This window comes from Eubalaena glacialis, chromosome 3, assembly GCF_028564815.1.
Source record: "Eubalaena glacialis isolate mEubGla1 chromosome 3, mEubGla1.1.hap2.+ XY, whole genome shotgun sequence".
Lineage (NCBI taxonomy): Eukaryota > Metazoa > Chordata > Mammalia > Artiodactyla > Balaenidae > Eubalaena > Eubalaena glacialis.
The window spans coordinates 109,258,483-109,275,272 of NC_083718.1; the positions used below are offsets into that span (position 1 = coordinate 109,258,483).

At 37.5% G+C, this 16,790-nt stretch overlaps 1 protein-coding gene across 1 annotated transcript in view; it reads left to right on the forward strand.

The window, feature by feature from the left end:
- Positions 1 to 16,790, forward strand: part of DPYD (dihydropyrimidine dehydrogenase) — an 813,917-nt gene that overhangs the window by 693,281 nt on the left and 103,846 nt on the right. The window contains exon 20 of the mRNA XM_061183827.1: positions 14,234 to 14,413. Within this exon, the coding sequence (XP_061039810.1) occupies positions 14,234 to 14,413 (180 nt within the window). The remainder of the gene's footprint in view (positions 1 to 14,233; positions 14,414 to 16,790) is intronic.

Below are 16,790 nucleotides of genomic sequence, written 5' to 3' on the forward strand. Positions count from 1 at the left end.
AACTTGAATAGTTATTCTTACCTCTGAATGAGACCCACTGTGTCATACATATAACAAGAAAGCCTTCCTGTATATAGTTCTTCATAATTCTTATCTCATTTGGTCCCGACAACATCTTTTTGAGGAAGGTTCATTCTGATAGATATAAAACAAACAGCATAATCTCAGGATGCTGCAGTCAGAAGTTGTGTTTGATAATAGAATTTGAAAAGAAACCAGAGGACTGGTTCATAAATTAGTATCTTTGAATGAAAAAATAAATGAATGAGTGGGTAATTTTTGAGTAAAACCTTTTTTGAAGAAATGATGTCATAAAACTTCTCTCTTATGATTAAAATTCATAATGATCTATTAAACACTCCTGGCTACATCCCAAGCAAATAGAGAGAAAAGGTCTTTACTGGGAAGATGCAGCAATTTTGCAGGATATATTTTAAAGGAGGGCAAATTGTTTTAAATGCCAGTGTTTCCACAAATCTGTTCAGTAGTAAATTTGATTATTTACCTTGAACTACTTCGAGTAAGTTGATGAAGTTCTGAACTTTAAATTTAAAGGATGAACTTGAAATAATCAAAAATAGAGAAAGAATTCTTTAGAATGGAAATATTGGTCCTGATCCAAGGAGCCAACTGGATATGAGTGATGCAGAAACAAAAAAAATTAAATAAGCGAATCCAGACACAAATGAACTTAGAGACCTTTCCCTTAGTTTCTCCTGGCTCTACTTTATCTGTTCTTCACCATGGCTAGCATCTAGATTGCTATATATAAACACTTCAACATATATGCATATATGAATGAAAATTAGTAGTTTAGAACATTGCATAATTTGGACATGATACTATAAGTTCAGTCACTGTTAAATGAGGTCTTTATAGAATAATAAATTACATGTTTATCCAGTTGTTATTAAAGGAGACTACTAGAAGAGAAAAATCAAATGATAGCTGCTATCAACATTCAGGTGTCTAGAGTGGGACCACCAGATAAGTAATAATCCAAATACAGGCCAAGTTTGGCTGTGACAAACAGTATGCTGAGTATCAAGAAGAATGCTAAAGAAGTAGAGCTGCTTGTTTGCATCCTAGAAATACATTGGCATTCCCAGAAAAGAGTTAAGTGCAAAGAAATTAATGTTTAATGGTGCAATGAATGGAACAGACTCTAAGTGCAATAGAAATTGAAATAAAAACATCTTATTGTAGAGGAAGAGAAAATGAATTATTGACAGAAAATGAAAGAGAACTATGCTCATCACTGAGTGCTGTTACTCTGATATCTTCATCTTGCTTCATTCATTTATTCATTGAACAAATCACATGCCAAGCACAAATCTTTATGTGAGTGTGCAGTGATGAACAAAACAGATATAGTACCTATCCTTTTATTGTGTCTCTGAAAACTGGTGAGTGAGATCCAGACAATGACACCTACCATACATGTACTTTAGGTACTGACCCAGATACTTACATATTTTATTCGATATAGTCCTCACAAGAGTTCTATTTTAGATAGATAGATAGATTCATAATACATGTATATAAAAATGTATATAATACAAAATTTATTTATTTATTTATTTATCCCTGTTTCCACATGAGTGATTGTAGTGGTTACAACAGAAAAGCAAGAGTACACAGTAGTTATGAGAAAGGGTCCTAGAAGCAGACTGACCCAGGATTTGAACCTTTGCTCTGCTATTTATTAGCTGTATGATCTTAGTCGAGGTCCTTAGTTCTCTGACCCTCTTTTACCCATCTGCTAATTGAAGAAAATAATACCACATTTCATGGTGTTATTGTGAAGTTTAAATGTGGTGCTACACATGAACTTGGAACGTAATACCCACTAGGTGAATTTCAAAGCACAGTAAGCCTACAGGAATTTGGGTAAAGTATAAAGAAATGATAGCTACAAAAGAACAGACTGTTAAATATGTAAAGTACATCAGATTTTTCCACCCTTAAGGGTGGCTTACAAGATTCAGATTTGGGACAGTCCTTATTGTTTCTATTCTTCTTGAGTTCTTCTTCTGCCAAAAGACCCTTGGAGGCCAAGAGGGCCCCTTTAACCCTAGGGCTATCTGGATCAGGTCAGCTATCCAAGACTCCAAATTCCCACCTAAGCAGTAAAGGCCCTGTGACTTCAATCCATTGTTAAGGTTCTGAGGCCTGCATAAGTACCTGAAGGACCAGAATATTAAACCAAACCAAAAGTGACAGAGCATTTCAGAACACATTCCATGAGGGTAAGCGAAAATCTCCCTCCGATCTAAACATGGGGGAAAAAACCTTCTAATAGGTAAGGAAACCATAGATCTAGGTTTGTCTAGGACAATTTTTTTTTTTTTAAACATTGCTTTTTTTTTTTAGTTAGTTAGTTAGTTAGTTAGTTATGGCTGTGTTGGATCTTCGTCTCTGCGCGAGGGCTTCCTCCAGTTGCGGCAAGCGGGGGCCACTCTTCATCGCGGTGCGCGGGCCTCTCACTATCGCGGCCTCTCTTGTTGCGGAGCACAGGCTCCAGACGCGCAGGCTCAGTAATTGTGGCTCACGGGCCCAGTTGCTCCGCGGCATGTGGGATCCTCCCGGACCAGGGCTCGAACCCGTGTCCCCTGCATTGGCAGGCAGACTCTCAACCACTGCACCACCAGGGAAGCCCCAGGACAATTTTTTTTTTTTAATTATTTATTTATTTATTTATTTATTTTTGGTTGCCTTGGGTCTTCGTTGCTGTGCGCGGGTTTTCTCTAGTTGCGGCGAGCGGGGGGGTGCGCGGGCTTCTCATTGTGGTGGCTTCTCTTGTTGTGGAGCACGGGCTCTAGGTGCACGGGCTTCAGTAGTTGTAGCACGCGGGCTCAGTAGTTGTGGCTCGCGGACTCTAGAGCGCAGGCTCAGTAGTTGTGGCGCACGGGCTTAGTTGCTCCGCAGCATGTGGGATCTTCCCGGACCAGGGCTCGAACCCATGTCCCCTGCATTGGCAGGCAGATTCTTAACCACTGCGCCACCAGGGAAGCCCGACAATTTTAATTTATGCTGATTGTCCTGGTGTTTTCATGAATAATTTCCCTGTTTACTCTCAAGTGTCATAGTTTCAATGGTAAATCATATAATCACCTCTGAGTATCCTCCTAAAACTCTCAGCCTAGAACTTTTACTGGTGTTTGTTATCTTCCTTCAGGTTAACTCTCATACTCACAAATCATAAAATATGTGCCCTTTTAGTGAGAAATGCAGAAATAAAACTGCTTGTTTGGTCATTGCATTCATTCATCTGTAACCATATTCCAGCGATCCATTTGTGGAAGCTTGAAAACCAGGCATTTTGTTTTCAGGTTCTTGGTCTTCATTAATTTAAAAAATAAAAACCTAGTATACAATTTATTTCCCTGGTCTTTCCACAAAGTCACAAACTTTGTGAGCCTCATGTTTTCTACCTGTATAGTAAAGGAATTAAGAACAAGTCTTTAATGTTCTTTGTCTTTAGGTCTTTAATGTTTAAAAAGAACACATCTTTTTAAAAATACAAACCTTTTTGCTTTGCTTCTCCAGCCTTCCATCGGTGTATACGAGTGCTTTCAGTATATTAACTTGAACATTGGTAGGGTTTTTTTCTATAGCACTTAACTCTGTAAGTATTCACTCAGTCAGCTGAACTTTGTCTAACTTTTTTTGTCCCAGACTATATCGGCAACTCAGCCAAGATTCTTGACTCACTGATACTAGCTACACACTACTCTCACAAATATGTGTTTTCATCAATAATACATTAACCATAAAATCAACTACTGAATTGTGAGGGCTTTGAGTTAAGAAGTGGACAGTATTATTTGAGATAGATGCTATTTTCACATTAATAGCATTTTTCTCGTTGCAGGCAAATAGTCCTTTTTTCTTGGAATGATGAATGTCTGTTTATATTGTTGAATAACCACATACCTTTATCCATCTTCAAGGTCCAGAAAAAATTTTCCATGGGATAATTTGCCCAATAGACATTTCCTTTCTAGGCATTATGACTTATTCTCCTTCTGTCATCCAAACCCCATGTGGTATTTTAGTAAGTGATATTGTAAGTCAAGTTTTCGCAGCTGTGTTGACTGTTGAAAAAGAGAGATTGCCTAAAATTATGGATTTTAGTCATCTGACAGCTATTGTTTGGATATTTAGTTTCCTTTTCTTGCCCCACTTTGATCATGTGAGGTGCTGAGCTTGCACAATGCTCTATGAAACCCTTGCACCACCACCTGTGTTACTGCAGAGTAATTGAAAATTACTGTGGTAACTGATGCTGCACCACAGCAATAGCCCAGGATGGTGAGATTCTTTTTTTTTAGTAGAAAAATCCTACTGCTTCTGAAGCAAAAGGGACCAACCTTCCTCAAACTGCAGCCACAGCCCCTAAATGAAGAATGGGCTACATAAGACCCTGATGTGCAGAAGACTCCAGGCCTTGCCTCGGTTTTTTTTTGTCTTGTATTTATGTCTGTGGGGAAGCATGGCCATCAACAGCAATGTCTTTGAGGAGGCAGGTAAGCAGTCACCATTCTTTGGCCCTACATGTTGTGCCTGGCTTACCCATTTTATCTCTAGCCCCTCATAATAGGCAGACAGCGGTGCTGTGTCTCTGTATGATTCTTTTCTATTATTATTTCTTGGTTCAGGTCATAATTGAGATCTGAATCCAGTTGGAACTGACTTTGTAAAGGATGATATAAGGAAGGCGACAGAGGCAATCTCACCTGCAGGGCACATCCCTTTGACTAATCAGCCCAGGCCATCTTCAGTCAAGTTGTGTCATCAACAAAGTACAAGTGAGAAGATCAGTCCCACAATGCTGTTCTGAATAATAGTCGAGGGCGTGGCCCATCACCTGTGCTGCCTGTAAGAAAGTACTTGGAGAATAGATGAATATATTCTGGTTGGCAAAATGTGGTCTGAATCTCATTATAAAATACCTTGGAAACACTTTATTCTCTTTAGTCTGTCTTCAGCTGAATGTGGTTAAGAAATTAATCAGATAGAGAATGACCACAGATGGACATTGAAAAATAGCCTTTCAAGCTCCATAAAATTCCTTCCTTATTGGGAAAAAAGAGGTATTCATATACTTAGAATTTGTCAGAAAATATGTAATTTAAAAGGCTAGATAAGAGGATAAGAAATGTAATCAACAATGAAATAGATGACATACAAAACAAAAATTAAATGACTCCTATACTCCTTTAGGATTTATCAATGAGTAGCAATTAAAGGACAACTTTGAAAAAAAATTAATAAGCTTAACTGCTTATCCATTGGGCTTTTTCTGAACTGAACCTTCGCAAAAACAACATCTGTGGGGCTATTTGTTTTTTGTTCTTTTTTCCCCAATCCAATTTGCTATGGTCAGAACATAGAAAACTGAACTCAGAGGCAGATTTCTTAATAGGATGGCATTTGGACGCTATTTTACTTAGTGATCCTGTGCAGTTTAGTAGCAAAGCTGAAATAAGCCCTCTCCTTTTGGGGCAAACAAGATGGTATTCTGCTGAATGCTAGAATTTTATCACTTTGAAAAAAAAAAAAAGCTGCTTGAGAGACCTAAGAGTATAAAAGCATTTGAGATCTCAGAAGGAGTTTAAATCAATGCACTGCTACAGTTACAGAGCACATGAAAGAGCCTGCTGTCTCAATTGCCAGGAAACTACTTAGAAACTCTCACTTTGATTTCTTCACGTAGTCCATTACATTACTGCTAAATGCAGTATATAGGGACGTCACAACTTTGATGTTGTACAACTCCAACAAATGGAAACTAATATGATAGAGCTGCTAAGATTTGTGGTTTTATGTGGATATGCAAATATATCCCTATCTAGCTCCCTATGTACTATGTATCTCCAGGGGCTGTCTTTTCACCAATAGCTTTATAAAATCATAATTTTGGTGTTTTATTCATGAATTCTAGTAAGCAGTACCATGTTGATGTAGTACCAAAACCTCACAGGGGGATATTGTTATTCTGAATTATTACTTTAGCAGTATGTATTGTACACAGGTTTCAAAAGTACAGTGTAGTTTTATACATGTTTATCAGTACTGGTCAGAACTCAATTCAGTGAGGAATGACTGATTCCATGCCTTCGGAAGATCTGATGTTTTTAATCAGTGGGTGTGGACAGATGGAATTGGAAACTGCATTTTCATCCAACAACAGTAGAGGTCTGTTTTCCAGTTTTAGTAGTAAACCTTCAAATAGTCCTCCAATTATTAGGATGCTTTTAAAAATCTGTGGATTTCTGCCATTATTCATTAAATAATAAATTTGAAATCATTGTTCAATAATGTGCTTCTTCATATGAAAATTATAAATATGAGCATATTGAACCATGAAAGACACATTACAATTAAGATTTTGGAATTTAGAGAAGTAAGATAAAAGCAGAGGTCAGAAGATCTGAACCTGACCATTGACTCAACCACCTACTAATCTTTTGAGTTGGGACATTCAATGTTTAGTTTCCATTTCTTCACTCACTAAACATTTAATAACACCTTCTCTGTCTTCCTCTCCGAATTGGTGTATGGACTAAGTGATGACACTTGAAAGGCAGTGCCTTAGCCCAAAAGCTTCAGACCAGGTGGGGAGGCCAGCCCTGCCTCCACCTGTGTGACCACAGACAGTTCATTCAACCTTTCTGGACTCCTAAGCTGTGAAACAAGGAGGCTGGTCTGAAAAATGTCTGAATTCCCTTTTGTCTTTGAAAACAATAAAGCACTATGTAAAATATGGCAGGTGTTTTACGTTGCTTAAACAGATTAACCCTTTATCAAAAGAGATTAGTAAAGAGAGATCATAGGATCACTTTTTTCTTCTTTTTCTGGGAAATCTTTTAAGAATTGGATGGATAATCCTCCTTATTCAGTGTTTCATCTATGATTCGTTTCATGGGAATATTCTTGAACTTCTTCCAGCCACATAAGACTCTGTTATTAGTATATTTTGGAATGTGATAAGCATTGCAGAATTTCCATTTTTGCTTAAATGTAGTTACCCTCCAATATCCCTCTTACTAATGAATGTACAGAAACTTTGAGACTACTTTGGACTTAAATTGTAAACATGTATTTTACTTGCTTACAGTCTGGTGGCACACATTTCTGAGACCTGGAATGTAGTTTGTCCACCTATGTGGTAAGAAATGAAAAGGAATCATTGTGATCATGGGTTCATCTGAGCTGTGTCTGATACTTCAAGATCTCTATTTAAGAACCTTGTCCTAATGAAACTTAAAAGCTTTTGCACAACAAAGGAAACCATAAACAAGACCAAAAGACAACCCTCAGAATGGGAGAAAATATTTGCAAATGAAACAACTGACAAAGGATTAATCTCCAACATTTACAAGCAGCTCATGCAGCTCAATAACAAAAAAACAAACAACCCAATCCAAAAATGGGCAGAAGACCTAAATAGACATTTCTCCAAAGAAGATATACAGATTGCCAACGAACACATGAAAGAATGCTCAACATCATTGATCATTGGGGAGGTGCAAATCAAAACTACGATGAGATATCATCTCACACCGGTCGGAATGGCCATCATCAAAAAATCTAGAAACAATAAATGCTGGTGAGGGTGTGGAGAAAAGGGAACACTCTTGCACTGTTGGTGGGAATGTAAATTGATACAGCCACTATGGAGAACTGTATGGAGGTTCCTTAAAAAACTAAAAATAGAACTACCATAAGACCCAGCAATCCCACTACTGGGCATATACCCTGAGAAAACCATAGTTCAGAAAGAGTCATGTACCACAATGTTCACTGCAGCTCTATTTACAATAGCCAGGACACGGAAGCAAGCTAAGTGTCCATCGACAGATGAATGGATAAAGAAGATGTGGCACATATATACAATGGAATATTACTCAGCCATAAAAAGAAACGAAATTGAGTTATTTGTAGTGAGGTGGATGGAGTTATAGAGTCTGTCATACAGAGTGAAGTAAGTCAGAAAGAGAAAAAGAAATACAGTATGCTAACACATATATATGGAATCTAAGGGAAAAAAAAAAAAAGGTCATGAAGAACCTAGTGGCAAGACGGGAATAAAGACACAGACCTACTAGAGAATGGACTTGAGGATATGGGGAGGGGGAAGGGTAAGCTGGGACAAAGTGAGAGAGTGGCATGGACATATATACACTACCAAACGTAAAATAGATAGCTAGTGGGAAGCAACCACATAGCACAGGGAGATCAGCTCGGTGCTTTGTGACCACCTAGAGGGGTGGGATAGGGAGGGTGGGAGGGAGGGAGATGCAAGAGGGAAGAGATGTGGGAACATATGTATATGTATAACTGATTCACTTTGTTATAAAGCAGAAACTAACACACCATTGTAAAGCAATTATACTCCAATAAAGATGTTAAAAAAAAAAAAAAGAACCTTGTCACATTTTCAAAATATCATTTGAAAGAGGTGCTACTCTGTTGCACAAAAACAAGTGCCAGCCCCACAGTGTTCTATTCTATAGAACTCTTCTTGGGCAAGTTATTTGCCTGGGAATAGTATTTTTAATCCAGTTTGAATTCTGTTTGCTAGTTTTCTAGTACATTGTCTTTTACGTTTCAAGGAGTTTGTTTTCCTTTACAGGCAAAAGTTTCCATTTTGACCTCCACCAGGCCCTTTAAATTCTAGATTACCTGATAATAACTATGAGGTTTGATACCATTCTGTCTGAATGGTACTATAATTTCCACAGCAGTTCCACCTACATGAGGTAATTGAATCCTCACAGTAATGAATTAGCTATCATCATCCACTGTTTTCAAATTGGAAGGTGTGAGAGGAGGAATCAAAAAGCTAAAAGACTAGCTTCGTCACAGAGGTGCTGAAGGACAGAGCTGGGTCTCAGACATGTCTTCTGACAACAAGACCAGAGCTTTTTTTGAGGTCATTACTTAACGTAAATAAAAATAATATCCGTGACCTTCTTTTACTGCATTAGACCAAAAAAGTATAGATTTAAAAAATTATATTCTGCCTAATTCATGCTCTAATGATTTATTCATGTTACGAAATTTATTTTTGGTGCCAATCTAGCTTACTAAGTGCTAGCTACTAGTTTATGCACTTAAATACGTTGCCTTTTACTCTCCTATGTTCTAAGTATTTAATCTCCATTTTTAAGTGAAGAAAGTTGCTCATACTTAGGCAGCTAAAATGCAGTTTAAACCTGATTCTGCCAAACTTCTACATGTATGCTCTTAACCCCTAGGCTATACTACTTGCTATGGCATAAAAACCACTCAATTAGACTTTAAGAAATAGTTCTTCAAGTCCAAGCTCTTTCCATTGTTAAAGTAAAAATACTATCCTCTCCCCTGCCTAATTCACAGTTTTATTCGGAGTATTGAAAGAAATCATGTATGTAAAGGAGATTTTTAAAATATAAATCACCATAAATAGGTAATTTACTATTAATATGGTTAATCTCATTTAATGAGAAATAATGAGAAAGGAATAGCACCCCTCAACCCTCTGTCACCTCCCAGGTATTTTTACAGTTGCTTTACATAGACAGGCTTCAATTAAATGTGGCTGCACCTAAAGTGAAAATTCAGGGCACTGTGTCAGACCTCTAGAGGATACTGTTCGGTGGCCCCGGGAGCTTCATAGCACACCTCAAAACACGCTGCACAGGGGGTCACCACCTACTCAGCCCCTGCACAGGGCTGGCCCTGCTGAGAATCCAAGGGCTCCTATCTAGAACAGCTCACTGTAGGGAGATTCACGCTTATGGAAATAATTAATGGTGGCAATGATCCTTATAATGGCACCTGATGCCCTGCTGCGAAGAAAGATAAACCAGCCTTCACCATAAAGAACTTACAAATTATACTGAGCAAACACGTTAACAGCTATTAAGAGTCCTAATCAGAGCTGTTAAACAAACAATTAAGAGATGTCATATAAAATACACCCATTTAGGAATAGCAGCTACATGTTTGGAGTTTTAAAAGGAACCATTTACCTTTGAGATAGAGATAAAGCCCTCAGTGCAGGTTAGGCAAGAGCGAGGCACCTTTCTGAGCAAATCCATTTTCTGAGCATCAAATCCCATGGACAAAGCTCTGTTCCCAGTGGTGTGCTTGCATCCTAAGTTTATTTTGGGTCTCATTACTATTTCATCAGAAAATTACTCTTGTTTTCTCAGACGTGACTTACTATTATAAGTAGTGCTGCTTTAAAGGGCCATGAAAATGTTGCTACAGTCTAATAGTAAAAATCAAGAAATTATTTGTTTGGAAGAAATTTACTTTGCAGACAGCATTTCAGGATAAGATGAGATTCCCAGTGCTTAAATCCTTGCTCTTCTAAGTGTAGACCAGCGACATCAGCACCACCTGGGAGCTTGTCACAAATGCAGAATCTTGGACCTCACTCCAAACCTACAGAAACAGAATCTGCATTTTAATAAGACCCTCCGATAATATATATATATATTAAAATTTTCAAAGAAATATCAATGTGAAAGCTTCTGATATCAGAAATTCTATCAGAAAATTAATATTTAATCTTATGGATAGTAAAAGGTAAATCACTCACTTTAGGAAGGTATATAAATAGTGTGACATTTGCTTGATGATGAAACATATCTGAACTGGTCCCCTCTGACACCCATGCCTGATGGTGGCGTCCAGGGTTTCCAGCATATCACACCATCCCAGCCATGTTCAGTCGCCATCTGGTAGTCTCTCCTCCCTCTTCAAGTTCTGTGTCCCCTTCACATGCTCAGTGTGTAGCTCCCAGTTATGTGAAACACTAGCACTACAGGGTAAAGTGCATACAAGAGGGTGGGAAAAGAGGGAGTCTTTTTAGTGTTTAGCCCCACATGTTCTTCCATAGTTAAAATACACAAGTCTACTTTTTGATCACTCCAGCACCACTTGGCTGAGTCTACTCTATACAAGTTGTGCCATGTTTGTGGATTAAGAGAAGTAGTGGCTCTTGTATCTTCTCATTGGAAAAGTTAGGGAGGACTGAGATTCAACTTGACTATTCATACACTGCAGAGTATCTGGAGTCCTTTTAGCAGCAGGTTTTCACAGCAGTCATGAACATCCCATAAATTACATGATGTGATGTGATTTTCAAAATCTGATTTCTTATGCTCATATGGGGAACTATTTTAAGACTATAGTAAAAGTATACCTATTAACATATACTACAAAAAAAACAGAATCTCACAGTGAACAAAGAAGATTAAGTAAAGCATCAGTTGACTTTTACAGTTAAAAAAAAATCCTGTGGAGGAAATTATAATGATGTTCTTTATAATTGTTCTGAAAAGAAAATCAACTCTAAGAAAGTTATAACAGGCCTAATTAATGCTTAAATTGTTCCTCCTGAGAAACAAATTTTTTTATGTGATATAAATGGACTTCCTAGAAAATATTCTTGTCTGTATTTAGTGGTTATTCAATGTTCTTTCCTGCACTGTGGTAACATACAGCCCTTCACAATAGGAAATGAAAGGTTTTTATTTCTGCTTTTTGGTTTTACCTTGTTGTTTTTACTCACAGTGTACAAGTAAGAAGTAAATAAAACAGGAGGACATTGACAATTTTTATCCAGCAGTATTGATTTTTCAAAACAATAGTTATATTTGGGTTGAAGATAATTGATCATTTAAAATTGTATATACATGTGTTTGGGTCATGGAAAAGATAATTGTAGTTACATGAAAAGAGTTTTCCTCCGTGAATGTCTATACCTTAGTCACCTTAGACTGCACGGTCACGAATTATGCAGTATAATCCACTTTCTAACCATGTGGCCTGCCTGGGGCAAGTCTCTGCATCTCACTTCCCTCATCTGTAAAATAGGGCTAAAAATTAAACCTACCTCAGCGTTATTTTGAGGACTAAATGATATAATTTCCTTATGGAAAAACCGGAATGAACTTTTTGGACAACCCAATACATTAAAAAGTGTTTAACAGAGTGTGTGGCCCATAGTAAGAGCTCATCTCATGTTAGATATTACATTGTTTTCTTCTTACCACACCATCATTCAGCCAATTTTGACAGAAGTTTAATATACAGAAGCCATTCTGTCCCATTCTGAAATATAAAATGTCCACATTCCCCTAAAACATAGCTATTTCCATCCTTATAAAAATAAGATACAAAATTCTCCCACTTATACCCCTAGCTCTCCTCTTTCTCTTTATAGGAGCAAAACTTCTCATCAGAGCAGTCTGTCTTCATATCGTCACGTCCTCAATCCTCATCCATTCTTCAACCCGCTATAAGATGGCTTCTGCCCTGTTGCAGAGCTTCTCCCCCATAAATGCTAAAGTCTTTTGATTGGTAAATTTAACGATCACTTTTCACCTCTGATGTTACTGACCTTCGTGCAGCATTTGACGTCTTTCATGATGCTGTCTTGTATCTCTTCTGCTTAGTGTCCTTCATGGTCTTCCTTAGCCTTCCTTTTAAATGCTCATATTCCCAGAATTCCACACTTGGACTTCTTTTTCATATATATGATGAAATCACTACCACTTTTTGCTGAGAACTCTTAGGTATATATTTTTCTTGCCCTTTCTCTGTCTCTATTTACTTGCCATTCCCTATTCTGGAACCCCTTAGTGTGTTTTCAATAAATTTTCTCAACCAGCCTAGCAATAGCTAGGTATCAGGTAGTGCACTAGGCATGAGGATTACAATAAAATGTATTAATTAAAGACTCAGAAGGCTTTAAGAGAACTTGAAATAGAATATGATTTATTCTATTTTCAGGTATTTCTTCATCTACATTCATGTATGACATGGTTTTTCTTTATTGGCTGCAGTCACCAGCAACTATGTTATATGCTAAGAATTTAACATCTGGGAAGATGGGATAGAAGTGAGTTTTGCTTTGCTTAGTTTTGTTTGGATGGCTGTTTCTCTGGATTGATTTGAAATATAGATGAGGAGAGGTGTTGAATTCTATATGGTAAATTTTGAATTTGAAGTGATGATGGGCCATATGGGCGAGGAGGTCCTACTGGCAGTTGTAAATGAATCTCTGGAGACTATGTATGGTATCAAAATTGGAGAAGTATCTTTGTAAATAATCAACCTGGAGTGTTTCTCTAAATCCACTAAATTCAAGCTCTAACTCAAATCCTAACACAGACTCTCAAGTATATTTTTATTTGAATGATCCTAATTTCTCAGAATCAACCTTCCTTAACTCTAGAATTAAATCTCTATTTTCTAAGAAATGTCACTCAAATTTAAAAAATCTCTTCTGAATTACGCATTCATTCAACATATACTTATTAAGAGCAGAATAAATGACAAACTCTGTGCTGGTCACTGGGGATAATAAGTTGACCAAAATAAAATAGCTTCTTCCCTCCTGAAGCTTCAGTCTATTGGGGGAGGGAGCTGTCAATCAAATAACCTTGCAAGACTTAGAAGTCAAAAATATATGAGCTAAAGAAGGTCTTAACTTATTTTGGGCTCCAGGAGGCCTCCTTGAGGAAGTGATAATTCCCATGAGACTGAAGCCGGGCTGTTAGCCATATGTAGATGGGAAAGACCTTCTAGGCAGCGAGAGCTTATGAGGTCTTAAGGCAAAGAAAGAATGTGGCGAATTCGAGGAAAAGAGGAAAGACCTGGGTGACTGGAGCACAGTGAATGCAAAGGGGGACAGTGATAGATGAGGCTAAAGAGGCAGGCAATGGTGCATGAGGGCTGAGTTCATGGGTGAGCCGCACTCCAGCTCAGCAGGACCACCTCCTCGCATGAGAACCACCTCCAGGCTGCACATCTCAACGGAGGGAGAATGAGAGAGTTAAAATGTCCATTCTCATGTTGTGCTAAATTTCACTCCTTGGAAATTCTTCTGGTTGGACCTAATTTTTTACAGCCATACTGACTATACCTGCCATACAGTAAACCGCACGTGTTTAAAGTGTACCGTCTGATGTTTTGAAATATGTGTATACCTGTGAGACCATCACCACATCAAGCTGATGAACGTATTCACAGTCTCTGAAAGTTTCCTGTGCCCTTTTGTAGTCCTTCCCTCCCTACCACTCCCATCCCCTCCAGGCAACAATTGACGTGTCATGCTTAGAACAGTGCCTGGCACATAAAATAAATTGTGTTGACTATGTGAAAAGTGAGGCTGTTTGGAGAATTAGCTCTTAGCTTGACTTTTAGTTGGTTGCTCCACCTTTTCTAGGTATGCAGTGCTGTTCAGAATCAGGATTTCACTGTCATTCAAGACTACTGCACTGGCCTCAAAGCCTTGCTTTATCTGAAAAGCATTGAAGAGCTACAAGACTGGGACGGGCAGAGTCCAGCCACCGAGAGTCACCAGAAAGGGAAACCAGTTCCTCGCATTGCTGAACTCGTGGGAAAGGTATGTAGCCACCTCTCCTGGGTTGTCCTTGAGAACTCTGCCTTTTTCACTTTCTATTTCAGGTCTTGTTTGCCCTCCTACCATCTCACTAACAGAGGAAACACAGTGCCCATTTGATGTGATTTCTGCTGTAGAATCGTTCTGAAGGAGGCTTGATTACAACTCTATGATAGGTCTCTGAGTTACATTTTTATGAAACCAATGTAACACAAGGTCATATAAAAGAAAAAGATTGAAGTTTATAGTGTAAAGTGCCTCCAAATTCTTGCTTACTGTGAGGATGACTGGCATTCTTTCCAGTGGGAGGCTGGAGATTTCTTTATTCTTTAACAAGCTCTGGAAATTATAACATTACCTTTCTATTTTCAAGACAATCAAATCACTGGAGCCCTGAATAATATGATGAAGTTTTTAAAATTAAATTCTAATCAGTATCTTTTGTAACTGCTTCTGCTATGTGGTTAAACCTGGGCTCAAAAAGTTATGTCCCAACTTTCTCACTAACTGCTATTTTCAGAGAAATATACACTACATTTACATTTTGTATAATACAGTGATTTTAGCAAATCTTTTCTAAAACAACATTCAGCATTTTGCCTTTGTATTTCCTTTGTATTATTCTAAATAGATAACCATTGTCAGAAGACGTTTCTTGAGTCCTGAATGAGGGGAGGAAAAAATTATAATTCTTAGTCTTTTCAGCTTGTCACTACATCAATAATTAACTTTAAAAAAAGAGAGGCAAGTAAAAAGATTCTTTAAGGAAGAATTTAATAATTCAAATGAATCTTAACTTGAAACAGGTCACATGAAAAAGAATGGAAAACAAAAACCCTGGGTACTATGCCTTGGATGGCAGGATTAGGGACTCAGAAAGAATAAGAAAAACATCATATAACAATTTACATTTGACTAGTTTTAATGGGAAATATCACTATTCCTCTCCAAACAGATAGCCAAAAATAAGGGCTTCTTGGAGAATAATGTGTATCCCTGCAAGTCCAGTGATGAAAAATAAAAGGGAGAAAGAAATAAAATCTTACAGTGTGGATTCCAGAAAAATATCGTGATGAATGACTCCATGAGTGACAATCAAACAAAAAGGCTGGGTGACATTAATATTTATAATATTATAATTAGAGAGACTGTGCCTAAGCAGCATTATTAGTGTAACTAATCATATTATCATAAACTGAGTCTGCAAGTATTTAGACAGTGAGTGTTCTTGCCTTTATCAATGACCATCAATATCCTAAAATTGTTCATAACTAAAAAAAAATTACAAATAACTTTATACTCATCCAATGTAAATGTATCAAGTCAATTGTTTCTGACATGGTAGTTTTGATAGTTTATGACTGTCTATAAAAGCATTGTCTCAGATGTATGCAGTCACCATGCAAGCTGAAATGGAAGTAGCTGCATTGCACTGTGCCATTTTTGTCTTTAAAAGACTTCCACACTCATTTGAAAACTTACATATTCAAATAAAAGATGGATAATGATGGAGACACTTGTTTCAGTGACTTAAGTGGAAATTGATTTTCTGATAGTTTGAATCTAGATTCAGACTTTATTTTAGTAAGTCCAGCCTTCATCAAAATCATAAGTGTAATTTCCAGCATTATCATTTGTTAAAAAAAAAAGAAAAGATTTTGCCTATGTGATTATATTAGCAATTCATTTCTCAGCACTAAGTTGAACAAGCAGATGGTCTGGTAATAGATCTATGCTCCAGAGTCTCTGGTGAGGGCTGACATGACTCAAACAATAGGTGACTGTCCCCTTTAGGTTAATATCCCTAATAGTGAATCAAAGCACTGTGGCTTCCTAGCTGTTCCTTCCTAGTGTTGCAGGTGTGTGTGTGTGTATGTGTGTGTGTGTGCATCTTTGAAAATAATTCATATTATATTCTCATTAGCTAAAGAATAGGATGCTGGTTCTTACCCTGTTTTCATGCTAAAGGGACAAGAGAAGTTGCAGACCCTTTTTAGAAAGCTCCGCTGGAAGTAACTGGCTTCTTTAGACAGGAAAAATTTGTTTGGAAAGTACAACTGTTACTCTCTTTCATCTTTCGCTCAGAGGTCAGGCTAGAATAAATTAGAGTAGAAATTTCGAAGAAACGAATTACAGTACAGTGTTTGAAGATGGAGGAAAAATGAGACTTGAGCCATGGAAACAAATTAGTTTGGCCAAATTAGTCATGTTATCTTTCAAGTAATTAGTATATTTAATATATGTAATTAGTATATTTAATATAGTCTCCCTAATACATACCTCACGTATAAATTGATTAAACTTCCCAAGCAATGTTTCTTCATGTGACTTTGGAAGAGCAAGAAGTCAGGCATTTATGGTTTGCCCTGGTCTTACGGTG